Raw genomic sequence first — 22,334 nt, 5'->3', positions numbered from 1 at the left:
TAAATATATATATAGTTATTTATTATATTAATATTTCACTTGCACAAATGCATCTGAGCTCAAGATTAGAACCTTCTTCTGTTGCTCCATGTGGGAGCATTCCAACAATAATTGTTCCTTGTGAAGGTGCTGTTTCCAATGTACTCTTAACAAATTCATCTTTGTCTGCCTAAACCCACAAGGTGAGGCTCCAACCCCGCTGGGAGAGGGCCCAGCTCTGACAGTGCTGAATGAGCAAACTGACAGCACTGCTAGTGTGGCAACATCTGCTTTCATCCTCCTCTTGGGTCCCTCCCAAAGCCTGGCCAGGGCTCAAGGAGGAACCAAGGGAGGTGACTTTGATCCATCAGCCCCAAACAAGGTCAGATGTCAGATTTCACGGCCTTGTCTGGCTTCTAAATACACAAAGGTCAAGACATGTTTCACTAATGAGTGGCTACATCTATCTCAGTGCTAATAACCATGCATATTTCATCAGGGAGCAGATACAAAGATAACCTTTGGTTGGAAGGTTCATCCAGAGGCCACCTTTGGCTCAGGGCCTGCTGTCCAGGCCTCACTCAGGGTTGGTGTCCAGGCCTTGGCACTTCAGGGACGTGGTTTAGTGCTGGGCTTGGCACTGCTGGGTGAGCAGCTGCACTGGGTGAACTCAGAGGGCTTTTCCAACAGAAAGGATTCTGTGATTCCATGATTCTGTCCACTGCATTCCGCTGGGGCCATTTTAGAAGCATTCCTTTGCTCCAAAAGTTCCCCCTTGCCCAGCTCCTGTGGCCTGAGGCTTCAGGTCCTTCAGCTCCTGGTGCTGAGCTGCTCATGCTGAACGAGACGACTCAGAGAGACGAATCCAGTCCATGCAATTCTTTCTGGGACACGGAGAGGGGAGGCTGTGCAAACAGGAGCATTGTTTGCTGTGGCCTCCTCTCTGCCCTTCACACCTTTCAGCGCTTTGAACCAGCCAAGAGCTTTCTCCAAGAGTGCAATGGAGCAGCTGTTCCTGCTCCCAGGCCTGGCTCTCTCCAGTCTCTGCCCTTGCCTGGTTCTGTCCCTCTTGCTGTGCCCTCTGTTCCCCCAGGGCTCGCTGGCTGCTGCCCAGGACTGTGGCACTGGCACAGATCCAGTGCTCCAGAGCCTCCTTTCTGTGCCCTTGCAGCTGTCTGGGCACAGCAGCCTTTTCCATCTGGAAGCTCCCCATGGACAGGGAATGCCCAGCTCCGTTCCTTGCACAGCCTCCAGGAGCCCAGGGCTGCCATCTCCAGTCCCTGCTGGCACTGGGGGCTCCCAGGTGCCTCAGGCTGCTGTGACACCACTGCCCACGGGAGGGAAGAGGGGCAGGGGCTGTGCTCAAAGTCAGCTCCATGTGCTGCTGCTGCTGCTGTGGGGTCATTTGTGCAGCCCTGTCTGCCCAGAGTCAGGGATCAGATCCTGCCAGTCTCTTCCAGCCCTGGCTGCTCAGAGTTTGGGGCTTGGAGCCTCAGGTGGCCAAAGGCAGCTGCTGCTGGTCCCTCTGTGTGCCCAAGTTCAGCAGTGCTGCTCCATCAGTCTGTGCCCAGCAACGGGGAAAAGCCTGTGTGGAGCAGCTCAGCCAGCAGGAAGGGAGCTGCTCCACATGGGAACCAGGAGCAAGGACATTCCTTTTGTAGGACATGTTTTCTATTTAAAGGAGAAAAAAGGAAAAAAGTAATTAAAAACTATATAAAATGTGAAAGATAAAAACAAAACCCAAGTGTGCAGTGAAAAATCTTCTCTAACTTTGAATTACGAGGTAACTGATCTTTTGGAAGAAAACTCAGTTATTTACTTTGCAAATGTGCTGATGGCATGGATCCATCTTACTGACCTCAGCAGTCTTTTTAAAAAGTTTTTGGGGATTGTTTCCAATATTGTCATTTTAAATTGTGGTCAAAGCAAGAGGAAATTGCTTTGTGCCCTTCCAGCTCCAAGCAGGACTGGGAATGGAAACTCTGTCAAAGCTCAAATCCTTTAGAAGATGACCTTCCTTCTCACCCTGCAAATGAGCCGCACATTGCTGTGGAAACTGTCAGGAGTTTCTCAGAGACACAAAGTCCCACTTACGGCTTTTTGCTCTCGTTTTGAAGTGCAGAAGGGCAATTCTCCATCCAGACTGTACTGCCTCAGGAGCACGGCCCACTCGCCAGCTTTGGCCCACTCGTGCCACTGCTAGAGGAGGAAGAAAGTGCAATTGCACAATTCCAGCCAATAAAGAAGGAAGAATGGGACAGACAAAACACCATGTGCAGATCCAGGCATTCAGCTGGGACTGTGGAGAGTTTGGGTCCTTGCCAGTTGGATGTGTGTCCCCAGCTGCAATCTCTGGGCCTGCAGCAGAGTCTCACTCACCTGCCAAAGCAGAAAGCTCAGGCGCTGTGCTCACAACGGGCTCGTCTGATGCAAAGCTGTCAGAGCAATGTGAGGGCAGAGCCAGCCCAGCAGAGCCCTGGCAGAGCCCAGAGCAGCCTCAGCACCCGCAGAGCCCAGCTGCAAGGAGAGAAAGCAGAAAGTGCCCGTCAGCTGAGGGTTCCTGTCCCCTTGTGCCAAGGCCTGCAGTGCCCAGGCCATGCTGGCTGTGCCCAGAGCTGTGCCCAGAGCTGCCCATCCCTGCTGCCTTTGGCACAGAGCAGGAGGGCAGGACCTGTGCCCAGCGTGCAGCCAGCCACGGCACATCCAGCCCTCAGCAGCTGCCCAGGGCAGGATGCTCCTGTGCTCGCTGCCAGCTCCCAAAAGCTCTGATCCCACCCTGCCAAGCACACAGGGACCCACCTCACACCAGCCACGGCTGGAAGAAAAGCTGCTCCCAAACCATGGCCTCAGCATCCTCCAAGGGCACGGCCCATCCACGCCACAGCTGCTCCCAAGCACTTCCCCATCCACACTGGACCAGCTGGAACGCTTCCTCTGGAAAAACAAACAACACATTATTGAAATAAGGTCAGATGCAAAAAGGAAAAACAAGAAAAACAGTAAAAACTCTTATCTCTGTCAGGGCCTTGAGGAAGGCCCAACCCCCACATGCCAGGAAAAAAGTCAGCCATGGCTGTGGGAAACCCACACTTTCTCTCTTCCCCCCTGCACTGCCCCCCAAAATCATGGTGACCCCAAAGCAAACAAGGGCAGTGGAGCAGCCCAAGCCCTTCCTTGCCTCCACAGCAAAGCAGCTGGGCACAGGTTCTGGAGCCCCACCTCTGCTCCCACCATGGGGATTTGTTTGTGTTGGGCTGGCTGCCCCAGCCCCAGCCCCAGCCCGGGGCACGGTGGGTGCTGGGGGCTGTTGGCAGGGCCAGGAGCCCACTCCCATTTCGTACCCACCCCAGGCCATCCCCCAGCCTCCCAAAAAGCAGCTGTGCAGCGACTGAAGAATGAGTTGCATCTGCCCCAGCAAAGGGGGAACCTTTGGTTCCCCGCCAAGCTGGGCCAGGCCCAAATCCAGCAGAATTTCCCCAGGTGGGGACTCATCTGCAAATTCCCTGTGGAGTTTGGCTTTAAAAAAGGTGCCAGAATCAAAGTCCATCACCTTCAGCCTCCAGTGGCCAGGCTGAGGAAGAGCTTGTCATCCTTGATGTCACCCTTGCTGTCTCCAGCAGCAGCAGCAGCAGCAGCAGCAGCAGCAGCAGCAGCAGCAGCATCCCCACCCGGTACAGCTTCTCCAGGGGCTCCTTCTCCTTCCCTGCGGGCAGACCAGGCTCTCAGGGCTCTGCCCAGGGCCCCAGCTGTCAGGGAACCAGGACAAGCAAAACCAGCTGGGATGGCGGCCACCAGTGCTGGGCAGAGCAGCTCAGCTCCAGCACAAGGGCTGTGTGTTCCCATCGCATGACCCCGGTGCAGTGACACAGGCAGCACAAAAAGCTCTGGGTTCCTTTGCTTCTCATTGCCAAGGTATATGTGGAGCAGGAACTTACCAGGGCTCTGGATCAAAGTGTGCCTGTGGCTCTCTCCCTTCTTCTATGGCAGAGGAATATCCCACATCCAAGGATAAAAGAACAGGTCTTCCAGTGCGGGTCTATCCAAGGAGTTCACGGATAAACACCACCTGATCAGATCTTTGCACTCTGGGGAGAGAAAGCAGAAACTGACGGTCAGCCAGAGAAGGCTCCTGTCTGCTTTACCCCACTATTCCCATGCCCAGTCCATGCTGGATGTGCTCAGAGCTGGGCCTAAACTTTCCCATCAATTCCCTGTCTTGGAGGAGAGCAGGAGAGCAGGACATGTGCCACCTCTTCAGCAGCTGCCAGAGCGGGATGCCCACGAGCCCGCTGCTGGCTCCCAGCACTAGGATTCCCCCCATGCCCAGAGAAGAGGATCCACCTTGAGAGAGCCTTTGTGGCAGCGGGAGCTGGCCCCAGCTGAGGTTCCAGCCCCTCCTGAAAGGGTGCTCCCCGCAGACCATCTGGTGCAGCAGGATGCCCAGGGACCAGACCGTTGCTGCCTCGCCATGGTACCAGCCAAAGTCGTTCCACTCCGGGGGGCTGTAGGACAGTGTTCCTATGGAATACAGATGGAGTTCATCAGGGGGATGCTGCTGCTCCCAGAGCCTGGCACCAGCATCCCTGGGCCTGCAGGGGCTGCATCAGGGGCACACAGGGTGACCACTGCCCTCTCGCCAGCATCTGGGACTTGTGCACAAAGTTAGGGTTGGAAAAGAAGCCTCTGGTGCTGTTAGAGGGCAGCCCTGGCTAGGCCCGACCATGACACGCAAAGGAAAAACCCACTCCATGCTGGGGAAAAAACATGCCCTTATCCTCCCTGCCTGCATTGCCCCAAAAATATTATGAAGCCAAGGGAAACAGGGCGAGTGGAGCAGCCCAAGCCCTTCCTCTCGTCTGCACACCAAAGTGGCTGGGGCACAGGTTCCGCCCTCCCTCTCTGCTACCCCCACCCACGGGGGTTTTGGTAGGGCTGGCTGCCTCAGCCCAGCCCCAGTCCTGGGCAGAGTGGCTGGCAAAGGCTGCCAGCAGGGCTGGAAGATGGCTGCCCACCCAGCCCCACTCTAAAGCAACTCAGCTGAAGATTCAGTGCCCTGACTGGCAGCAAAAGGGAGAATCCCCGCTGCCACAGCCAGCTTGGGCTGGGAGATGTTGGGCCATGAGATGTCAGCAGCGGGAGCACAGCCCTGGGTAGGCTCACCTGCAAAGTGAGTGTAGACTGTGTCCTGCAGGTAGGTGCCACAGCCAAAGTCAATCAGTTTGGCCTGCCCGGTGTCCAGGTCAACCAGGATGTTCCCTGGTTTGATGTCCCTGTGCAGGACCCCGCAGCTGGTGCAGTGCCGCACGGCCTGCAGCACCTGGCGGAACAGCTCCCGCGCCTCCTCCTCGGGCAGGAACCGCCGTGCCCCAATGAAACGCTGCAGGTCCTGACACTGCTCTGGCCGCTCCAGCATCATCACGATGCAGTTGGGGAGCTCGAGCCACTCCAGCAGCTGGACCACACCGGGGAAGCCAGTAGACACCTTGGCCAGCAGCACGATCTCCAGGGGTGCGCTGGTGCCGTCGGGCTGCGGGAGGAGCACGATGCCGTCACTGGGGCCGATGCCGTGCCAGGCCTGGGGAAGCCCTCAGCCAGGCCGGGATGCTCTGCGCCCTGCGCTGGCCCCACGCCCGCTCTCCCTCGGGGCGTCCTGGCGGCTCTCACCGTGCCGGGCCCCGGCTCATCCCTGGCCGGCAGTCCCGGCTGCTGGCCCCGCTCACTCACCAGCTCGCCCCAGTGCCGGACGCGGTTCCGTGGCACCCTTTTGATGGCCACCTGCAAGCCAAGGGCAACAGCGGGGTGAGCTCGCCGCCCGCACTGCGAGCCCCATCCTCCGCCCTCCGCCCTCCTCCTCCTCCATCCCCTCCTCCTGCGCCCGCCGCAGGCCCCGCCGCTCACCGGGGCGCCGTCCGAGAGCCTCGTGGCCGCGAAGACTCTGCCGAAGCCGCCGCGCCCCAGCAGCGAACCCAGCCGGTACCGCTCCTGCAGGGCCTCCTGCGCCGTCCCTGCGGGCGGGACGCGGCTGTCAGCGCTCGGCCCGGGGCCAGCAACGGCCCCCAAGCGCCCCTCACCCGCCCCGGGCCGGCCATGCCCAGGCGTTCGCTCCCAGGAACGCGGCACGGGAGGCTCGGGGCCGGCGGCCGCGCTGCCGAGCGGCGGAGCTCGGGCCGGGGAAGCCGCAGTGGAGGCGGCGGGAGCGGCCGCGCCGCGTGTGTGCTCCGCGGGCCCCGGGAGGAGCCGGGGCTGGGGCTGGGGCCGGGGCCGGGAGTGGACCCTGCCTCGGGGCCGGGGTCGGGCTCGGGCCAGGCGGAGCCGAAGGGCGGCGATGCCGCCCCCGCCCCACGCACTGATGCCCGCCCAGCAGCGCCACCGCCAGTACAGCCCGAGCCGGGCGGAGGCGAGACCGCGGCAGGACGGCCGGGGCCGGGCACGAGGCAGCCCCGCCCGGGGCCGGGGGCGGGCCGGGGGCATGGCCCGGCCCTGCAGGGGAGAGGGAGGCGGGGAGAGGAGAGGGAACCCGGGTAAGGGACCCCGAGAGAAGGGTGCCCGATAGCGGGAAAGGGAGAGAAAGAGCGAGAGAAAGAGAAAGAACGATTTTTCTAGTCTGTCTGCTTTTGCTGCTGCCGCCGCTGCCGCCGCTGCAACTGAAGCACCGGGGCCGTTCGTCCCCGTGTCCGTTCCCCGCTCGCCCCACGAGCCCCACGTTCGAGCCCCGCGCGCTCCAGGGACAGCCTCTCCGTCTGCCCAAACACGGGAACTTTGCAGCCTTGAGCCCGGATGCAGAGCCCTGACTCCTGCACACTGGCACAGCGATCCCCTCGCTCCCTGCTGTGCATTGTCCTTGCTGAGGGTCAGACACTGTCGGGCCACCTTCCCTTGGGGTAGGATTCCTACCTGAGCCCAGCACTGCACTCACACCTCCTGTGTTGTTTTCCAGTAAAAACAGGGGAAGGAAAACTGTGTGTGGCTCATGGTATTTTAGAGTGTCTAAAAATCACTAAGTCACCGATCTTAGAGGTGCTGTGCATCTGGAATTACTGGGATGGAGATGCAGTGCAACATGGAAAAGGGGAGCATAGAAATAAATAGAGGAAAGCATCTTTGATTGTTTCTTTCATTTTCATTTCCCTTCTGGAAAGTTTCCATTTTCCAGGAATCTTCTCCTGTCTGCTCATGGAGAACAAGGTCAAGCTTCTCTCACAAGATTTTCCACCAGGAAATTAGGCCACTGGTGAAATTTTCATGATGACTGTTTGTGCTGGCTTAGGGCAAATTTTGGGAGGAAATCTCCAAAAGGGGTCCGTCTAGAAAGCAAGTTCAATCGTCCCCTCCCCCTACTAGTTCCGGAAAACACTTCCTTGGAGAAAAGTGAAAAAAACCCAGTTTATTCAACAAGTAAAGTATTCACAAGTATGAAAAATGAATAATATTAAATAAGACATCAGACAGTGCTGAAGAGATGGCAAATTCAGAAAGTCCTTTTTGTGGGTTGCAGTTGGCTCGCTCAGTCTCTTCTAAGTCCCTCTGGTGCTGGAATGCAGTGTCCCAGAGCTCGGTGGGCCACAGGTGTGAGGTGCCGGTGTTTTTCTGGGTTTTCAGTCCAGAGCAGGTTTAAACAGTTCCAAGAAAAAAGAAAGTCACAGTCCAAGGAACTTCTCTGCCCCAGCTAGCTAAAAAAAGTTGTTAGGCCTGGGCTGTGAAGGCACCGGGAAATTTCCAAATCTGGGCACTGGCATTGCCAGCAAACACAAGATCTGGATAATGCTGGTGCCCGAACCTGGAAATTTCCAAATTTTGGCTTTCTGTGCCAGGAAATCACTAGGCTTGGTCTGTGCCAGCACCAGGAAGTTTTCAGATCTGGGTGCTGTCGCTGCCAGCAAACACCAGATCTGGGTGGTGTCATTGGCAGCAACAGAAATCTGCCAGATTTGGGCTCTGCTGGCACCGGGAAATTTCCAAATCTGGGTTCTGGTGCAGGAAACACAAGATGTGGGCGGTGCCAGACCCAGGAGCAGGAAGCTGCCAGGTTTTGGATTTCTGTGCCAGCAAATTGCTCCACTTGGGCTGTGCCAGAATAGGGAAATTTCCAGATCTGGGCACTGGCAGTGCCAGCAAACAGCCCATTTCAGGCTCCAGGCTCCAGGAAGGACTGGATCTGGATGCCTTCCTCTTTTCTTTCCTTCTTTGTTTCCTTCTTTCTTGGGATCCTGCTGCCAGCAAACTCCAGATTGGGTGGTGCTGGCAAGGGGAAATTGCCAGGTTTTAGCTTTCTTTGCCAGCAAATTCTGGACATGGGTGGTGCCAGAAGAGGGAAATTGCCAGAGGTGGGCACTGGCAGGGCCAGCACACACCAGATCTGGGTGGGGAATGTGCCAGGACCAGGAAATTGCCAAATGTTAACTTGCAATGCCAGCATATTTCTTGAATTATGCTGTACAGGAACCTGAAAAATTCTGGATCTGGGCACTTGTGGTGCCAGCAAACACAAGATTGGGTTGCTGTAGGTACCAGGTATTTGCAAGGTTTTGGCTTTCTTTGCCAGAAAGTACTTGATTTGGGCTGTGCTGGCACCGGGAAATTCCCGCATCTGGGCACTGGTGGTGCCAGCAAACACTGGATCTTGGCATTGCCAATGACGGTAGCAGGGAATTGCCAGATTGTGACTTTCTTTACCAGAAAATTGCTGGACTTGGCTCTGCCAGAACAGGGAAATATCCAGATATGAGCACTGCCAGTGGCAGCAAACACCAGGACTGGGCACCTGTATTGGCATCAGGAGACTGCCGGATTTTGGCTTTCTGTGCCAGCAAATTGCTGCACTTGGGCTATGCCAGCACTGGGAAGCTGCTGGGTTCTGGCTTTTTTTGCCAGAAAATTGCTGCATTTAGGTTTTGCTGACACTGAGAAATTTCCAGATGCTAATTTTCTGTGCCAGCAAACTGCTGGAATTAGGCTGTGCAGGCATCTGAAACATGCCCGATCTGGGTACTGGCGGTGTCAGCAAACCCGAGATCGGGTTGCTGTAGGTACCAGGTCTTTGCTTGGTTTTGGCTTTCTTTGCCAGCAAGTTGCTGCACTTGGGCTGTGCCAGAATAGGGAAATATCAAAATCTGGGAACTGGCAGTGCCAGCAAACACCACATTTTAGGAAGGACTGGATCTGGACCCGTTCCCTCCCTGCCTCCCTCCCTCAACAGGCGTCAGAATGGCTGGACAGCAGCCAGGCAGAAAGGGACCTGCAGGGACTGATGGACAGCAGGCTGGACAGGAGCCAGCAGTGTGCCCACCTGGGCAAGGAGGCCAATGGCTCCTGGCCGGGATCAGGAATGGTGTGGCCAGCTGGAGCAGGGCAGGGATTCTTCCCCTGTGCTCAGCACTGCTTGGGCAGCACCTCGAGTGCTGTGTCCAGTTCTGGGCCCCCAATTTAGGAAGGACATGGAGGGGCTGGAGCATGTCCAGAGAAAGGCAACAAGGCTGGAGAGGGGTCTGGAGCACAAGTCCTGTGAGGAGCAGCTGAGAGAGCTGCGGTTGTTTATCCTGGAGAAGAGGAGGCCCAGGGGAGACAAGGCAGTGTCAGGGCACAGGGTGGACTTGATGATCTCTTTGGCTTGTTCCACCATTGCTGATTCTGTGCTTCTCTGAAGCCACCCATGGAGCAGCTGCAAGATGAGCCCTGGGCCTCCTCTTCAGGAGCTCCAGCAGCCCAGGTCCCTCAGGTTCTCCTGCCAGCCCCAAAGCCCATCCTGTCAGTCCTGCTGAGCCTCTGCAGCTCCTCCTCACTGCCCAGAACAGGGAGCCCCAGAGCCAAACACAGCAGCCCAGATGTGCCCCCTGGCCTGGGGTGCCTCTGGCAAGGGAGCAGCACCAGGCAGTGCAGGAGCCTGCCGATAATTCCTGCAGCACTTGTAGGATGGTCCTGCTCCCCAAGGGACGTTCCCATGGTGCCAGGTCAGGGAGGGAACAGGGGTGGGCAGTGGTAAGAAGTTTGTATCAGGAAGAGGAAAGAAGGCAAAGGTGAAGCAGAGGAAATGCTGAGGGCAGTTTGGGGGTGGTTGCCACGCAGCCCTGGCTGTGCGTAACAGCATCTGCAGTGGGACAGAAAACTCCCAGCTGATGGGAACAAACTTTCTGGCTGAGTGCAGAGGCCAGGACAAAGCTGAGTGGTTTCCCTGGTGTCCCCCAGCCCTTGCTGGCCCCAGGGGCTGATGGCATTTGTGATCCCTCAGGCTCATGTCCCCACACCAACAGCATGGGGTGCTCCCCCTGCTCTGTGCAATGCAAACAGGGGCTGCTGAGGCAGTGCTGCCGTGTCTGTGCCTGCAAGGATGGGGCACCTGTGTGAGCTGGGGGAGAGGCCAGGGCTGCAGAGGGGGGATGTTGTTGGCAGCTCCATGAGGACGCTCTGGGACGCTGCCCTGGGCTGTCCAGCGCACTGGGGATGGATCAGCCCCTGCTCTGCTGCTCCTTCCCGTCTGCCCCAAGGCCCTTGCAGAGCACCAGCCATGCTGCCCTCAGCTGCCATGGCAACCAATGCCTGGTCCCGTTGTGATGGTTGGTGGCCATGGAAAGCTGCCCTGGGCCCTTGCTCAGGGCTGGTGTCAGTGCCCAGAGCCAGAGCGGATCCCTTGCGGGGGGCTGTGCCATGGCCACCTGCCCTGTGCCGCGCTGGCCGCTCAGGCACCAGGAACCAGCAGCCAACGGCACTGCCAGGGCCAAAGGCCAGGTCAGCCAGACAGAAAGGGGCAGGGCTGGGCACTGTTTCCAAGGCAACCGGCACTGGGGGGGACACCTGGGTCACCTGGCCTGGCAGTTGCCATGGAAACCCCTGGCAGGGACTGAGGGCACAGCCCCTGGCACTGAGACACTGCTGGGCTGGGTGCTGAGCACAGGGCTGAGCACGCAGAGATGGTTTTGTTCTTGCTGAGCTGCAGCACAGCCAAGGCCTGTCCTGCCCCTCGTCAGCCACGCTGGGGAGGGGCTGGGGCTGCGGGGGAGCTGGGCAGGGGACACAGCCAGGACAGGGGACCCCAACTGAGCCCGGGCATAGCCCAGACCAGAGCACATCATGCTCAGGGTGTGAAGGGGGGAACAGGGAGGAAGGGGGAAATTTTGGAGTGAGGGCTTTTGCCTTCCCAGGGAACACTTAGGCAAGAGGGGGCCCTGTTTCACCAGTGGGCAGGGTCACTGCCAAAGACACAGACACCAACTTAAGGAATTGTGTCATTTATATCATGCACAGCTGCAAAGCGTTACAAAAGGATAAACTCAGCAAAGCACATCATCATTAGCAAAGAATTACAAAGGAAAATCAGCAATCCATCATAACTCATCGTTATGTTTTGATGACCAATCCCTTGGTGAAACACTAGAGGTGTTTGTGGCAGACAAAGATTCTGGCTGACTATCAAGGTACACCTTACAGACATCAGTAGTACTTTAGTGACACCGTTCTTCATTCTTTTTTCTCAATCTCATTCCAGTTAGGAACAAGAATTCTGTTGTCCCTGGAGCTGGCACCTTTTTAATTCCAGAATAATGCCCCCAGGCCCTTTGCTGTTCAGCTTTACCATGCTTTCTGTGGCTAACAAGGCTTGGGGGGCCCTTTCCCCTCTGGCTGGAAGGGGCCCGGTCCCAGTCCCTGAGGGGCACCCAGGCTCCTGGATGGAATTCCTGTGCAATTGGAATGGAATGGAATGGAATGGAATGGAATGGAATGGAATGGAATGGAATGGAATGGAATGGAATTACTGTGACATCCCTCAGTGTCACAGCAGCCTTCACATGCAGCCCCGTGGATCAGAGCAATTCCTAAAGGGGCCCTTGGGGCAAACAGGGAGATCTGGTCTGGCAGGATGTGTTAAACAATATAAACAATGGATACATATTGTTTACACATATGTGTATACACATATATGCCCACATATATATGTGAATATATTTATATATGAAATATATAAATGTGTATATATATATATATATGTATGTCTTATTATACTATAAATATGTATATAGATATTTATTATATCTATATTTCACTTGTACAAATGCATATCAGCTCAAGATTAAAACCTTCTTCTGTTGCTCCATGTGGGAGCATTCCAACAATAATTGTTCCTTCTGAAGGTGCTGTTTCCTATGCATTCTCAACAAATTCATCTTTGTCTGCCCAAACCCACAAGGTCTTTTCCTTTTCCATTTGAAATTTTTGGATGCATTTGAAGCCATCCAGGGGTGCAGCTTCTTTTACCGGACTGCCCCACTGCTCACACAGGGCTCCAACCTCAGCCCACTCCAGAGCCAGGGAACTCCAGGGAAGGGCTTCCCAGCTGGGAATTTCTGAGGGGACTGATTCCTCACATTGACACTGAACAAGTGACATTTTGTTGGGATCTGGCCAGACTGTGCCAGTTTTGTTTTACCAGTGGGCAGGGTCAGCACCAAATTCCTTCAGACTCCAGCTGAAGGAATCAGTGTCATTTCCTGCAGTTCAGAGCAGCAAAGAATCACCAAAGGAGCAGCTCAGCAATGCACCCAACTATCCCCACCAAAGATTGCCTGCAGTGATTAACAAAGATCCAGCAGCATTTACCCTCAGCCTTTACCATCCCCCAGACCCACACAGCAGCTGGGGAAGCTGTCACAGCCAAGGGCTGCAGAGCCACTCCTGGGCACTGGCAATTCCTGCAGGTGCCTCCAGCCCCAGGTGAGGCTCCAACCCCGCTGGGAGAGGGCCCAGCTCTGACAGTGCTGAATGAACAAACTGACAGCACTGCTAGTGTGGCCACATCTGCTTTCATCCTCCTCTTGGGTCCCTCCCAGAGCCTGGCCAGGGCTCAAGGAGGAACCAAGGGAGGTGACTTTGACCATACAGCCCCAAACCAGGCCAGATGTCAGATTTCACGGCCTTGTCTGGCTTCTAAATACACAAAGGTCAATACACGTTTCACTAATGAGTGGCTACATCTATCACAGCGCTAATGACCATGCATATCTCATTAGGGAGCAGATACAAAGATAACCTTTGCTTGGAAGGCTCATCCAGAGGCCACCTTTGGCGCAGGGCCTGCTGTCCAGGCCTCACTCAGGGCTGGTGTCCAGGCCTTGGCACTTCAGGGACGTGGTTTAGTGCTGGGCTTGGCACTGCTGGGTGAGCAGCTGCACTGGGTGAGCTCAGAGGGCTTTTCCAACAGAAAGGATTCTGCGATTCCATGATTCTATCCACTGCATTCAGTTGGGGCTATTTTAGCAGCATTCCTTTGCTCCAAAAGTTCCCTCTTGCCCAGCTCCTGGGACCTGAGGCTTCAGGTCCTTCAGCTCCTGGTGCTGAGCTGCTCATGCTGAACGCGAGGACTCGGAGAGAAGAACACAGTCCATGCAATTCCTTCTGGGACACGGAGAGGGGAGGCTGTGCAAACAGGAGCATTGTTTGCTGTGGCCTCCTCTCTGCCCTTCACGCCTTTCAGCGCTTTGAACCAGCCAAGAGCTTTCTCCAAGAGTGCAATGGAGCAGCTGTTCCTGCTCCCAGGCCTGGCTCTCTCCAGTCTCTGCCCTTGCCTGGTTCTGTCCCTCTTGCTGTGCCCTCTGTTCCCCCAGGGCTCACTGGCTGCTGCCCAGGACTGTGGCACTGGCACAGATCCAGTGCTCCAGAGCCTTCTTTCCGTGCCCTTGCAGCTGCCTGGGCACAGCAGCCTTTTCCATCTGGAAGCTCCCCATGGACAGGGAGTGCCCAGCTCCGTTCCTTGCACAGCCTCCAGGAGCCCAGGGCTGCCATCTCCAGTCCCTGCTGGCACTGGGGGCTCCCAGGTGCCTCAGGCTGCTGTGACACCGCTGCACACGGGAGGGAAGAGGGGCAGGGGCTGTGCTCAAAGTCAGCTCCATGTGCTGCTGCTGCTGCTGCTGCTGCTGCTGCTGTGGGGTCATTTGTGCAGCCCTGGTCCAGAGTCAGGGATCAGACCCTGCCAGTCTCTTCCAGCCCTGGCTGCTCAGAGTTTGGGCCTTGGAGCCTCAGGTGGCCAAAAGCAGCTGCTGCTGGTCCCTCTGTGTGCCCGAGTTCAGCAGTGCTGCTCCATCAGTCTGTGCCCAGCAACGGGGAAAAGCCTCAGCCCTGCAGGGCCAGGAGCTGCCGGGCTCTGCCTGAGCAGCTCAGCCAGCAGGAAGGGAGCTGCTCCACAGGGGAACCAGGAGCAAAGGACATTCCTTTGATAGGACATGTTTTCTTCTGAAAGGAGAAAAAAGGAAAAAGCTAAAAAATAGGTAAATTGTAAAAGATAGGAACAAAATCCAAGTGTTAGTGAAAAAACATAACATAATAACATAGTGAAAAAAACAAAACATAAAGGCAATGTTACATTCTTTGCATTAAGAGGTAAATGATCTTTTTGAAAAGAGAACTCAGTTATTTCCATTGTAAATGTGCTGATGACATGGATCCATCTTTGTGACCTCAAAAGCCTCTTAAAAGATTTTGAGCTTTGTTTCCAACACTGGTATTTGAAATTGTAGTCAAAGCAAGAGAAAATTGCTTAGTGCCCTTCCAGCTCCAAGCAGGACTGGGAATGGAAGCTCTGTCAAAACCCAAATCCTTTAGAAGATGACCTTCATTCTCAGCCTGGAAACGAGCTGCACATTCCCTTTGAAACTGTCAGGGATTTCTTAGAGACAGAAAGTCCCACTGACAGCTTTTTGCTCTGGTTTGGCAGTGCAGAAGGGCAATTCTCCATCCACCAGCTCCAGACTGCACTGCCTCAGGAGCACGGCCCACTTGCCAGCTTTGGCCCACTCGTGGCACTTCTGGAGGAGGAAGAAAGAGCAATTGCACAATTCCAGCCAATCAAGAAGGAAGAATGGGACACACAGAACACCCTGTACAGATCCAGGCATTCAGCTGGGACTGTGGAGAGTTTGGGTCCCTGCCAGTTGGATGTGTGTCCCCAGCTGCAATCTCTGGGCCTGCAGCAGAGTCTCACTCACCTGCCAAAGCAGAAAGCTCAGGCACTGTGCTTGCAGCGGGCTCGTCTGATGCAGAGCTGTCAGAGCAATGTGAGGGCAGAGCCAGCCCAGCTGGGCCCTGGGCTGAGCCCAGCAGAGCCCTGGCAGAGCCCAGAGCAGCCTCAGCACCCGCAGAGCCCGGCTGCAAGGAGAGAAAGCAGAAAGTGCCCGTCAGCTGAGGGCTCCTGTGCCCTTGTGCCAAGGCCTGTGGTGCCCAGGCCATGCTGGCTGTACCCAGAGCTGTGCCCAGAGCTGCCCATCCCTGCTGCCTTTGGCACAGAGCAGGAGGGCAGCACATGTGCCCAGCCTGCAGCCAGCCACAGCACATCCAGCCCTCAGCAGCTGCCCAGAGCAGGATGCTCCTGTGCTCGCTGCCAGCTCCCAAAAGCTCTGATCCCACCCTGCCAAGCACACAGGGACCCACCTCACGCCAGCCACGGCTGGAAGAAAAGCTGCTCCCAAACCATGTCCTTAGCCTTCTCCAAGGGCACGGCCCATCCACACCACAGCTGCTCCCAAGCACTTCCCCATCCACACTGGGCCTTCTCGAACGCTTCCTCTGGAAAAACAAACAACACATTATTGAAAAGAGGTTAGATGCAAAAAGGGAAAACAAGAAAAACAGTAAAAACTCCCATCTCTGTCAGGGTCTTGAGGAAGGCCCAACCCCTGAATGCCAGGGAAAAACCCAGCCATGGGTGAGGGAAGCCCACACTTTCTCTCTTCCCCCTTGCACTGCCCCCCAAAATCACAGTGACTCCAAAGCAAACAAGGGCAGTGGAACAGCCCAAGCCCTTCCTTGCCTGCACAGCAAAGCAGCTGTGCACAGGTTCTGGAGCCCCACCTCTGCTCCCACCATGGGGTTGGTTTGTGTCGGGCTGGCTGCCCCAGCCCCAGCGCAGCCCGGGGCACGGTGGGTGCTGGGGGCTGTTGGCAGGCCCAGGAGCCCACTCCCATTTCGTACCCACCCCAGCCCATGCCCCAGCCCTGCCAAAAGCAGCTGGGCAGTGACTGAAGAATGAGTTGCATCTGCCCCAGCAAAGGGGGAGCCTTTGGTTCCCAGCAAGGCTGGGCCATGCCCAAATCTGGCAGAATTTCCCCGGCTGGGGACTCATCTGCAAATTCCCTGCAGAGTTTGGCTTTGAAGAAGGTGCCAGAATCAAAGTCCATCACCTTCAGCCTCCAGTGGCCAGGCTGAGGAAGAGCTTCTCATTCTTGATGTCACCCTCGCTGTCCCCAGCAGCAGCAGCAGCAGCAGCAGCAGCAGCATCCCCACCCGGTACAGCTTCTCCAGGGGCTCCTTCTCCTTCCCTGCGGGCAGACCAGGCTCTCAGGGCTCTGCCCAGGGCCCCAGCTGTCAGGGAACCAGGACAAGCAAAACCAGATGGAATGGATACTCCAGGGACCTGGAGAACCATTCCCAGCAATTGGGAAAATCCTAGGTGCTCCATGCACCCATAGATGCGATCTCCAAATCTGCCCCAAAATTGGGTCCAGCTTTTAGAGGCTATAAAGAGCAAGTCCAAGTGACTTGATGATATTTTTAGCCCAGAAAGCCCTGCAGCTGATGGCACACTTCACAATCAGCAGGGGACACAGCTAGGCCAAAGCCCAGACCTCTGCTGGGAGGCTTTCTCCTCAAATACTCGTCAGACAAACCTCCATGCAAGTCACTTGGGAAGGTTTCTTCAAATGATACATTTCTGGCACACGACTACACAGGGTTATGGGAAAGATTCTAAAGCAGCTGCTGTGGAGTCAAAGAGGCAGCACTAAGGGTCCTTGTCATCTCTTTGTAGCTAAATCCCACTCTGCAGGAGCTGAAGGAGTTTGGAATGAGCTAGAGAGTGGACCTCTAAGTTTTTTACATGATGCCATTGCATTTTCTTCACTTCTACACAGACAGGAAGGGTGAGTTTGGCTCACATCTCCACCACATGGCTCACAGGGCCGCAAGACTTGTAGTTACAAGAGCTTTGAAGGATTTCTTGGCCAAGAAGATGCTGCCAACAAGGATATTTGTGGTTTGGAGCCAACCCTTCAATATTTCGTCTTAGGGACTCATGCTACAGTGTAAGCTTCCTTAGCCAATCATGTTATGACACACAAACTCACAGCACTGCATCCTAAGCTTCTTGTTTTCCATTTTAACTACTTGTATTTTTTTTAGATCTTGGACTCTAAAACTCTAAACTTTCCTCTACTTCAACATTCCTCCCCGTGTCTCTGCTATAAACTAGAAATCTGCATTCTCGCTTCTAGCACCTAAGTTTGGAAGCCCTTTCCAAGGTCTCAGACCAAATCCTGGGTTTAATTCTAAGCTTTGCTGACAAGACCAAAGGTCTGAGATTTCCCTGCATTTCAGTTTCCAACAACACTGATGCTGTTAGTTCCACAGTGCCCGGGATCCCTCTCGCAAGTCAACTCTGTCAGGATCAAGGCGGCTGCTGGGGGGCTGCTTGTGGCCTCTGACAGCCCATTGCTCAGGGCTTGCCAGCGCCCCAGCCCCTCAGGCCCTGCCCCAGCCCGGCCAAGCTGCCCAGCAGCAGCGCCACAGCCCCACAGCAGCTCCAGAGCAGCCCCGTCCAGAGGCACCTGGGAGCTCTCAGCAAGGCAGCCAGCAGCACACGGGCAGGAGGACACGAATGGCGCTTTCTGCCTGGCACAGGGCTTGTGGCCATCTCCAGTCACCGCTCTGGCAGGGATCCCCGCAGCTCTGGCCTCTGCCCAGCCGCTCTGTGGGCAGCCCAAAGGCTTCAGCAGAACCACCAAAGGCCAAGGGGCTTCTGGCCATTTCCCCTTGCCCGCTGCACATGCCTGGGCAGCTGGCTGAGCACAAGCACCCTTTTCCCCCTGCAGGGCCTCAGGACCCCTCAGCCTGCTGTGCTGCTGAGCGCAAGCACCCTTTTCACCCTTTCCTGCCTCTTGCCCTGCAGACCTGGGCAGCAAAGAAAAGCTCCTGGCAGTCTGTGTATCAAAATACATTCTATAATTATTTACAGTAATCTATAATAATAATAATATATATAATTATCTACACCCTATAATTTATTTATTTTCAATATAGATAAAACAATGAAAAGAAGAACAGAAAAATATTAAAGAAAAGGAAAATTACCCCTGGCTCAGGTTGCCCCAGCAAAGACAGCCTCCAGGATCAGCTCTTCTCCTAAGTCTTCCGGCAGCACAGCCAGCCGAGCCCCGAAAGACGAGGCCGAGTCCTCCATGCCCTGTGCAGCTGATCCTGCAGCCTCTGGATGGTGGAATATCGCCCACGCTGTATTTCCCCCAGGACATGCAGCGTTTCAAGTGCCAGCTGCGACATGGCACTGCTTGTGTCCTCCGTCAGGCGTTCAAGGGCTGCAAGAGAGAGGAACAGAGGCACGGTCAGAGCCGGATCTGCAGGGAGCCCAGGAGAGCCCCCTGCCAGAGCCATCCCAGCCAGCTGTTGCCATGGCCAGGAGGGAGCAGGGAGCAAGGGGATCAGCCAGAAGCTGCTGGCCACGAATGGCCCACGGGGCCCTGAAAGCTCCGTGTGCTCTGCCCAGGGGAGAAGAGCCCTCCGCAGCCGGGACAGGGCTTGCAGCTGCCCTCGGCAGCCCGCGCTGGCAGCCCGCTGCCCTCACTCACCAGTGCAGATCAGCTGCAGCTCTTGCTGCTGCCCCCTCAGGTGCCGCCCGGCCATGCCTGTGAACACAGAGCCTGTCACGGCCCCAGCGGCACAGCTCCCTGCCAGCGGCGCTGCCGGCGCTGTGGCCACACGGGCTGCTGGCCCGGCGGGGCTCAGCCCGGCCCTTGCCGCACGCTGCCGCCCCAGGGCACGGCTGCCAGAGGGCGGCAGCAGCAATGCCCAGGCCAGGGGGGGCTCCACGGCGCCGAGCCCGGCTGGCGCTGCCGGGGCAGCAGGCGGGGCCGGGGCCGAGCTGCGGCGGGCCGGGCCGGGCCGGGGAGGAGCCCGGGCTCGGGACTCACCCATGAACCTGACGGCCGCCTCTCGCAGGGACTCCTGTGGGCTCTGCAGGTAGTGCAGTGCCCGGCGCAGGTGCTCGGCCGCTCGGCTCCTGTCCTGTGCCAGCTGGAGAGAGCGGCAAGAGGGAAGGGTTGGCGCGGGCTCAGCCCCTGGGCCGGGCGCTGCCTGCGCCCAGCCCCGGCCTCCCCTGCTCGCACAGCCCTGAGGCGCGGCCAGCAGCCGCTGGCCAAGGGCTCCCGAGGGCAGGGGGCAGAGGGCCGGCTGCTGCCCGGGGAGCCGCGGTGCCGCCCCGCAGCCCCGCCAGGCCGGGGCTCCATGGGTACCCGGCTTGGGGCCACGGGAGCCTGGAGAAGAGCCCGCCCGACCTCTGGCTGCAGCAGCGGGCAGGGGCACGCACAGGTGCCAGCCCCGCACACTGAGCACCGCCCTCAGGGGCCTTCTCCAGGCTGAGGCTGGGGCATGCAGGCCCTCCTTACCAGGAGCTCAGTGAACTTCAAGAGTTTCTCTTTCTTCACAGTTTTTTCAAGATCTTTCCTTTTCAGGAACTTGACTGCACAAAGCAGCGTTTCCCGAGAAGTCTAGAGAGCAGCAGAGATGCGGACATGGTCCCACAGCCCAGGGCACAGGAGCTGCAGCCTGGAGGAGGCTGCGGTCCAGCAGGTGCAGGGCAGGAGGCAGCCGAGCCCCCTGCCAGGGGGACAGCAGCAGCCCACAAGTCCTCACCTGTGCCACACGCAGATTCTCATCATGGCAGTGGAAGAGCAGTGGGAGCAGGCTCTGACACACTTGTGTCATCAGGGGTTTTTTTCCTTCTTCTTCTACAGCAGAAATCAAGGTGTGAAAGACAATCATGGAGAGCTGCTGCACCTGGCTATCACTCTGTAGAACAGGAAGGCAGCAAGAGCTCAGCATCAGCTGGTTCTGGCCCACATTGGCACAGGCCTGCATCTGCACAGGGCACCAAGTGTCCGGGCAGCAGCCAGTGGCTGTGGCTGGGGGCACAGAGCCTTACATAGTCAAAGAGTGGCAGGAACACCTTAGCCAAATGCAGGGCAATGGGACTGGGTATGCGGGCACCATTATCCAGGAACAGATAGCCCAGTAGCATGGTGGTCATCCTGAGCCGCAGGAGCTCCACGAGCCTTTCAGTCAGGCTCCACATTCTTTCGGCCTGTGTGGAACACGACTTTGTGAAAGGCCACCCTGCTGCCACAGGGCCCAGAGGCCAAAGGCCTGTCCTGAAGCACTGGGGCAGCTGAAGCGGGAGGCAGGAGAGCTGGGAGCAGCTGCCACAGCGCCCAAAGGCCAGGCAAGGCCAAGCGACTGCGTTGCCCAGCCCCATGCTGCCTGCACGGCTTCAGCCACTTCCCTCTTCTCACCAGCGGGGAATGGTCCCTGAGTGGGAGGAGGGCCCTGAGCAGCTGGCTGCCAATGTCTGCACGGTCCCTCTGCAGGTGCCATGACAAGACAAGATCCATGATGCTGTCCCTGCATTCCCTCAAGTCCAGGCACTCGAGGACCTGAAAGGCACAGGGCAGTGACGGGGGAGCCGGCCGGCCGGCAGGAGCCCAGAAGCGCACAGGGCCGGGCCCAGGCAGCAGCACAGGGCACGGGCACTGTCCTGGCAGCTGTGGCTGCGAGAGGCCAGAGGGCTGGGAGGCTGCTCAGCCAGGCAGCGCTGGCCATCAGGCTCACCTCCACAAGGAACGCCAGGGCAGGGAAATCCCAGTATGGCATCTCTTTGCTGAGCATCTCAAGGAGGCAGCATAAGATCCTTTTACACAAGGGCCTGGATGCATGGCGCATCTCCCTGGAAGGTGGAAAATGTCACTAAGACCTTGAGCCGGGGGGGGAAGCCTCTCCCAGCACTGACTCACATGGTTCTTGTCCTTCCCCACCACCCACTGCCAGGGGACCTGGGCCCTTTGAGATGTGGCCGCTCCTGGGCACCCCCTTTCCCAGCCTTTTCCAGTCTGCTTGGCTGTCCCTCGTCCCTTTGGCCCACAGCCACGGGGACCATGTGGGACAGCCTGGGCACAGGGCACAAATGCCAGGAGCAATGAGGAGAAGGGGGTGTCTCACCTGGCCAGCAGAGCCACGGCAGAGTGGTGGGTATCAACGCAGAGCAGCGTGTCCCAGCCACGCTTGCCTTCCATTGACACCACCACCTGCTCACACTGGAGAAGGCAGAGCAGGGACTTTAGGGTCTGCACTGCAAACCTGTGGGCAGAGAGCAAAGCCCAGGTCACACTGGGAGCACTGGCTCCTTCACAGGCCATGTGGCAGGGACAGAACGAGTGGGATGGAGCACCTGTTGGGGCTGGTGGCAAGGCCGTGCTCTTCCTGGCATTGCTTCCAGAAGGTATCAACCTCCTCTGGCATCTCTTCTGTGCTGAAGAACACTTGGAAGAGCAGATGCACAAACAGGTGGGGGAAATGTGGCGCCACTATACGTGGGACAGGGGCCTCCTGAAGGATCTTCCACATCACCAGGGTTGCCTGCAAGGGACAAAGCCCCCCGAGACAGCGCTCAGTGCCCAGGTGTCCGTGTGGCAGGGCCCAAGCTTAGCAGGGAGAGGCCCCGAGAGACCTTGGCAGGGGGAGCATGGGGCCTGGTGGGCCTGAAGCTGCCCCTGGGGCAGGTTTCAGGCCAGCACCTGAGGCAGGGAGATGCAGTGGGGGAAGGAGAATGGAGAGCTGCTGGAGAGGCAGCCTTGGGGCCAGCAAAGGCCAGTTGCAGAAACTCACAGCCAGGCCAAAGACACCCGTTTTGTCCCTATCGGAGGTGCACATGCTGTGCTCTGGCCAGCTCCCCAGCACATCCAGGAGTATCAGTTGCACTGCCTCCGCAGTCCTGAGCGAGCCCATGATGGTCTTCCACATGGTCAAAGCAGCTCTGTAGGGTTAGAGCTCTGTCTCAGGGGGGGTCTCAGACACGGCACCGTGGCCTGGGCATCCCTGGGGGCCCAGGCTGACCACGGGCTCTGCCTCTGCCTACTGGCCCTGGGCCAGCAGCAGCCAGGCAGCCCAGCCCTGTGGAGACAGAGCCCTTAGGGGCAGCAAGGCAGCATGGCAGCAGGCTCGGTGGCTGACGTGCCAGGGTTGGGAAAGGGAGCAGCCAGAGGGCCCTGGTACTCTCTGTTGCTCAGACACCTGGGACAGGTGGTACAGGCTGATGGGCTGGGAAGGCCTGAGCCCTGTGGGCAAGTGGGCCCCATACCTGTCACAGGACGGGGCCACACGCAGGAGCGTCATGACTGCATCACCCGGGTGTGCTGCAGTGAGATTCAGCAGGGCCTTGTCCAGCCTGTGCTCGGTAGAATCATTGGTCATGAGCCAGCGGTGAATGTACCTCACCATGGCGGGCACCTGGAGAAGGCACGGGGAGACTTGGAAAG

General features: G+C 57.3%; 1 protein-coding gene and 2 long non-coding RNA genes across 3 annotated transcripts; all 3 read right to left on the bottom strand.

Annotated features, from left to right (window-relative positions):
- Nucleotides 1–4,015: 4,015 nt before the first annotated feature.
- On the bottom strand, nt 4,016–9,598 carry LOC141729966 (serine/threonine-protein kinase pim-1-like). The gene is made up of 6 exons (XM_074546625.1): nt 9,561–9,598; nt 5,878–6,010; nt 5,704–5,754; nt 5,140–5,506; nt 4,230–4,497; nt 4,016–4,064 (listed from the first exon to the last, which is right to left on the bottom strand). Exons 1-6 carry the CDS (start codon nt 9,596–9,598, stop codon nt 4,016–4,018), a joined length of 906 nt encoding a protein of 301 aa, XP_074402726.1.
- Nucleotides 9,599–19,957: 10,359 nt separating this feature from the next.
- LOC141729771 (uncharacterized) lies at nt 19,958–20,737 on the bottom strand. Its single transcript, XR_012581209.1, has 3 exons — nt 20,632–20,737; nt 20,316–20,456; nt 19,958–20,107 (listed from the first exon to the last, which is right to left on the bottom strand). It is a non-coding gene; the product is annotated as an uncharacterized LOC141729771 (long non-coding RNA).
- Nucleotides 20,738–21,259: 522 nt separating this feature from the next.
- LOC141729770 (uncharacterized) lies at nt 21,260–22,285 on the bottom strand. Its single transcript, XR_012581208.1, has 3 exons — nt 22,157–22,285; nt 21,685–21,832; nt 21,260–21,435 (listed from the first exon to the last, which is right to left on the bottom strand). It is a non-coding gene; the product is annotated as an uncharacterized LOC141729770 (long non-coding RNA).
- Between the last annotated feature and the right edge of the window lie 49 nt (nt 22,286–22,334).

This window comes from Zonotrichia albicollis, chromosome 8 (genome assembly GCF_047830755.1).
Source record: "Zonotrichia albicollis isolate bZonAlb1 chromosome 8, bZonAlb1.hap1, whole genome shotgun sequence".
In the NCBI taxonomy this organism is placed as follows: domain Eukaryota; kingdom Metazoa; phylum Chordata; class Aves; order Passeriformes; family Passerellidae; genus Zonotrichia; species Zonotrichia albicollis.
Note: the sequence above shows the minus strand (reverse complement) of the source record. Positions and strands in the feature narration are given on the sequence as shown.

Excerpts from the sequence above, each read along its gene's own strand:
- LOC141729966 (XM_074546625.1), bottom strand. The coding sequence starts at position 9,598 with ATGGTGGAACAAGCCAAAGAGATCATCAAGTCCACCCT. Across the intron at positions 5,755-5,877 it reads GGCTCTCGGACGGCGCCCCG|GTGGCCATCAAAAGGGTGCC; the intron begins GTGAGCGGCGGG and ends CTTGGCTTGCAG. Across the intron at positions 5,507-5,703 it reads TCCGGCACTGGGGCGAGCTG|CCCGACGGCACCAGCGCACC; the intron begins GTGAGTGAGCGG and ends CTCCTCCCGCAG.